This window comes from Eurypyga helias, unplaced genomic scaffold, assembly GCF_000690775.1.
Source record: "Eurypyga helias isolate BGI_N326 unplaced genomic scaffold, ASM69077v1 Scaffold48519, whole genome shotgun sequence".
Lineage (NCBI taxonomy): Eukaryota > Metazoa > Chordata > Aves > Eurypygiformes > Eurypygidae > Eurypyga > Eurypyga helias.
This window is the reverse complement of record NW_010271012.1, coordinates 1-4,137: the sequence shown is the minus strand read 5'-3', so window position 1 is coordinate 4,137 and position 4,137 is coordinate 1. Positions and strand designations below refer to the sequence as shown.

Sequence of the window (4,137 nt, the reverse complement as noted above, 5' to 3'; positions counted from 1 at the left end):
AACCATTCTATGATTCTTTTCCTTCTGACGTTGTCATCCTTAGCCAGGCAAGCTTCAGTCAAAATGGAAAATTATAAGCACTAGAAAAGCCAAGCTTGGAATGAAATTGTTGGTGCAGATGGTGTCAAGGTCACTACTACTGCAGCTATAGTTTTTACTATCCATCACAAAAATAAACATAAAATAAGTAGTTCCAAAGTTACGCTGCCATATGCCTGCCAATGAAAATAAGAATCATGATTACTATTATACTGGCATAAAACCCAAACCAATCCCGTGATTTGCAACTGAATAAACTGGGTATGTTCATTAAGGTTGGTACGTTGTGTATGCCATGGCCGCAGGTGGCACGCTGCAAAAAGATGCCGAAGATGCGAAAAAACCTGAGTACCAGCAACTGATCTGCTAGTGCGGTTTTTCCCTCTGTACAACATCCACTTAGAGACCACCTATCCCAGCAAGATGTGATTACAAAAACTAGCACACAGATACAAACTGGTCTAGGCTGAGGGTGATCCCACACCATTGCTTCTGCTTCTCCATTTAACTGCAAGTATGTGCACACAAGTCAGAGTGGAGTAAGTCAGAGCAAAGACCCTGAAGGAAGAGGCTGTTCTGTGCTCACCACTAATACACACCTTCTAACCCATGGTAAATGCATGTAAAATCGCAGTTACCACAGAGTAGTTACTGTTTAGAAAGCCAAATTCAAGTTTATCCCTAAGTAACTGTTCCTGTAACGCCTCCTGCATTTCCTTTCTAGACTTGCTATTAGTTTTAACACCAGCTAGTTTGATGATCACTAGGAATTTCTGCTTTTTGCTGACCTCCTTTCATCCAAACTGTAAAAAACACAAGGATTTTAACAGACCCTGGAAGAACCACATTCTGCTACTGCTTTTGATGCAGCAGATGTTTTTTTAAACAGCATTTCTTATTTCCTTTGATGTGATCTCAGTACTAACAGAACATGTAAGAGGAAGAGGTACCAACAGCTACTTGATTTTTTTTTAAATACTTACTTATGATGACTGCTGCTGTGACGGTGGTGGTGGTGGTGATGGTGGTGGTGTTTTGAATGATGCTGGTCTTTCTCCGTAAGAGATGAGGATGAGGAGTTAGAATGTGAAGATCCTAGGCTCTTCCTCTGTTCTTTCGTCTTCTGTAGCACTCTCTTGTAGGACAACGTGCAGAGCCAACACAACAACTTTCCATCAACCTTTAGGAAAATAATTAACAGCAGGGTTTTTTCCAAAGTACACTTACATTAAAAAGATATACTTCATTATTTGCAAGAAAAATTTTGTTTCACTTCAATTTGGGAAAAATCCAGACATACATTCGGTATGAAACAGCACTACCGTATCTCTAGTGTGTGCAGGTTATCTTTTAGCAAAGCCAATCTTATTCCATTTCTTTTTGTCACTTGAAGTTGTACTAGAAAGGAGTCTTAGCAAACATTGGAGACTCTATCACAGAAGTGACAGTATCTTTTTAAAGGGACAAAGCATCTGTAGTTTAGACACCCTACACCCTCTCTCCACCCATCGTATTCCAGGCAGAATCAAGATGCCCAGCCAACGTGTTATTTGTACCAAGTAAATTCTGCTGTAAAAACAGCATTATTCTTGGGTTCAGGCAAGAGGCTTTTTTCCTCAGCACCTTCTGGAATGAGAAAGTGCCACTCACCAAAGCTATTTAAGAAAACAGAACACAAGGGGCTCGCTCCTCAGAGCAGTCTACCTCTCTGGTGCCTTACTTTAAGACAAGGCAGGCAAATCAGAAGAGGTAAAGTGACAGGTTCAGGTTAGGGACATATGTAAGATCCAGTGGATGGGAAAATATAAACTAAAAAACGAAAAAAAAAAAAATCAAAGCACCAGGAACTGTTCAGCTGCTTAACCTCTGTTCCCCAGCTACAGCTGTCAGCTTAAACTTACTTTTAAGGAGTGATTTAAATTCAAGTAAGGTAGCTCAGTACCTAACCTAACAATTGCACATTGCAAAATTTAATACAAATATTGTAAAGCATGGCAACTTTAATCTAATATTAGTGAACTTAAGATATATTCCTTTTAATCTTTCCCTTATGAAGGGGGAACGTTGTCAGCCTAAGGCATTACAGCTGTGGAACGAAGCCTACCTTCCTTCTTCCTTCCTCTTTTCGATCAAAAGCACACTGCTGTTTGCACTGTTCACACGTCTGAGGGGGGCCGTACTTCTTCTCCGAGTTGGTGCAACGCTGACATTTCGTGCCGATAAACGCTGCAATAATGTTACAATACTGACAAGGCTTGGGCTGGAAAACAGTAAATTGAGCTTAAGTTAATACAGTTTCTGTAACAAACACAGGTATTTCAAAACACACAATGATGCGTCTAAACTACTAGGGCTTCATATAACCTATCTTAAAGAACCCTTTTCCTACCATTCCTATCTTCAGTAGACAGAAATTTCTATCTTCAGTAGGTAGATAGCACCATTTTTTCTCCTAAAACGATGTTCCTTCAATGGTCAAAACCAGCCTGGACCCAGGTACATAGTCAGTGAAAAAACCACATAGAGTGTGAATGCTCACCTCTCCCCCTGCCTCTTCTGTTTGTTTGGGGTTTTGTTTAATACCATGACATTTTCTATGTGTTACTAAATACTGAAGAAATTACCTAAAGTTTAAAAAAAAGAGTAATCAAGTTATATTTTTAGACTACAATTTTCTGAAAGCAACCCTCTCCCTTGCACTATTCAGGGATTTGATAACCCTATAGCTCCAAGATTAGTATCCTGGTCCCGGCACTTCTGCAGGAAACTTAAAAAAACCCCAAACACACCAAACAACCAATGTCTGATACCATCAGGTCAGGTTACCGACCCTGCTATCATACACTCAACTAGAATAATAAACTGCTGGACAATAAAACTGCAGCCAGTTTTCACAGGTTAGAAGTGAGAGATTATCTTCAATACAGTTAGGTGGGGTTTTATGAACTACTGATAAAAACCATGGCCTTGCGCTTTATTTTGCTACATTTTAAGCTTTTGAAAGTGTCCTTTGTTCAGTTTACATTTATATTCACAAAATGCCTGACTACATACCAACAGCTGTTACTTTTCTTAAATAAGCTGAATTTCATCTAATAGGGTTTGTGTCAAGCATACAGAAGTCAGGCACTTTTGTTTCACAAGATTATCTTGACACCTTCTATAAAACAGTGTCTGCAGTGCACTCAGATAGTGTCTGCATTCAAATATTGAAAATTAATTTTTCTAACAGAACTGAAGCTGAAATTCAAGATGCGAAAACGCAAAGTAACATGAATAGAACTAATACTCATAAAATCTTTTCTACTTAGTAGCTTAACACAGTTAACAGGCGTTTAAAGTTTTAAGACTTCCATACATAATATAAAGTTTGTGTTATTATTACATTTTTACATTTACCACTCACTAAAAACACAGACAGATAATGGCCTTTCCGCCACGAAGTGTGTGTTTATGAGAACATGCAAAGAATTACTTTACATGCATAAAGTGATATAACATATTTTTCGCTGTGAATCACTACAGTGCAGTGATTCACAGCTGGTAAGCTACACATAACCACAATGGATTTCAACGTGAAAAAGAAACCGTAAGCCACGAAGAAAATCACGAGCTGCCAGTAATTTTCATCACCTTTCTGAAAGGTAGCATATTTTTTTCCTTCCCCAGAAAGGAAATAAATGTAGTTGCAAGAGGACTTTTTTTTTTTTTTAATTTAAAACAGGAATGAACTTAACTTCAATATTTAGAACTAAGAGTCTACTCACTGTTCCAAACTGCTTCACGTTCTGGGCGCATTTCTTGCATATCGTATTAGTTTTGCTAAAGATAAAATGGCATAATGTTGAGTTCAGCCAGAAACACACACCTTGCAATCCTTTCCCATGCAAGCACTGGAAAACACACACGCCAACACACGCTGTGGTGAGCGATTAACGACAAGCGAACAGATCTAACGCCGTACTGCGTTTGTGCGACGCGCTCTTCAGCCAGACTGAAGAGGGCAGGTCGCTGCGGTTCTGCCCCCTCCACCGGTGTGAATTTCCGCCGTCACACACGGTCCTGCCCGCGGAACAGCCGTCCCTCCGGCGCGTCCGC

General features: G+C 39.6%; 1 protein-coding gene across 1 annotated transcript; it reads right to left on the bottom strand.

Moving 5' to 3' along the window:
- Window positions 1-1,018: 1,018 nt before the first annotated feature.
- On the bottom strand, window positions 1,019-3,861 carry LOC104514854 (protein FAM76B; the record flags this gene model as incomplete). The annotated part of the gene is made up of 3 exons (XM_010158648.1): window positions 1,019-1,219; window positions 2,144-2,299; window positions 3,807-3,861. Coding segments are annotated over 3 exons (412 nt in total), but the record flags the coding sequence as incomplete, so codon positions are not given.
- Between the last annotated feature and the right edge of the window lie 276 nt (window positions 3,862-4,137).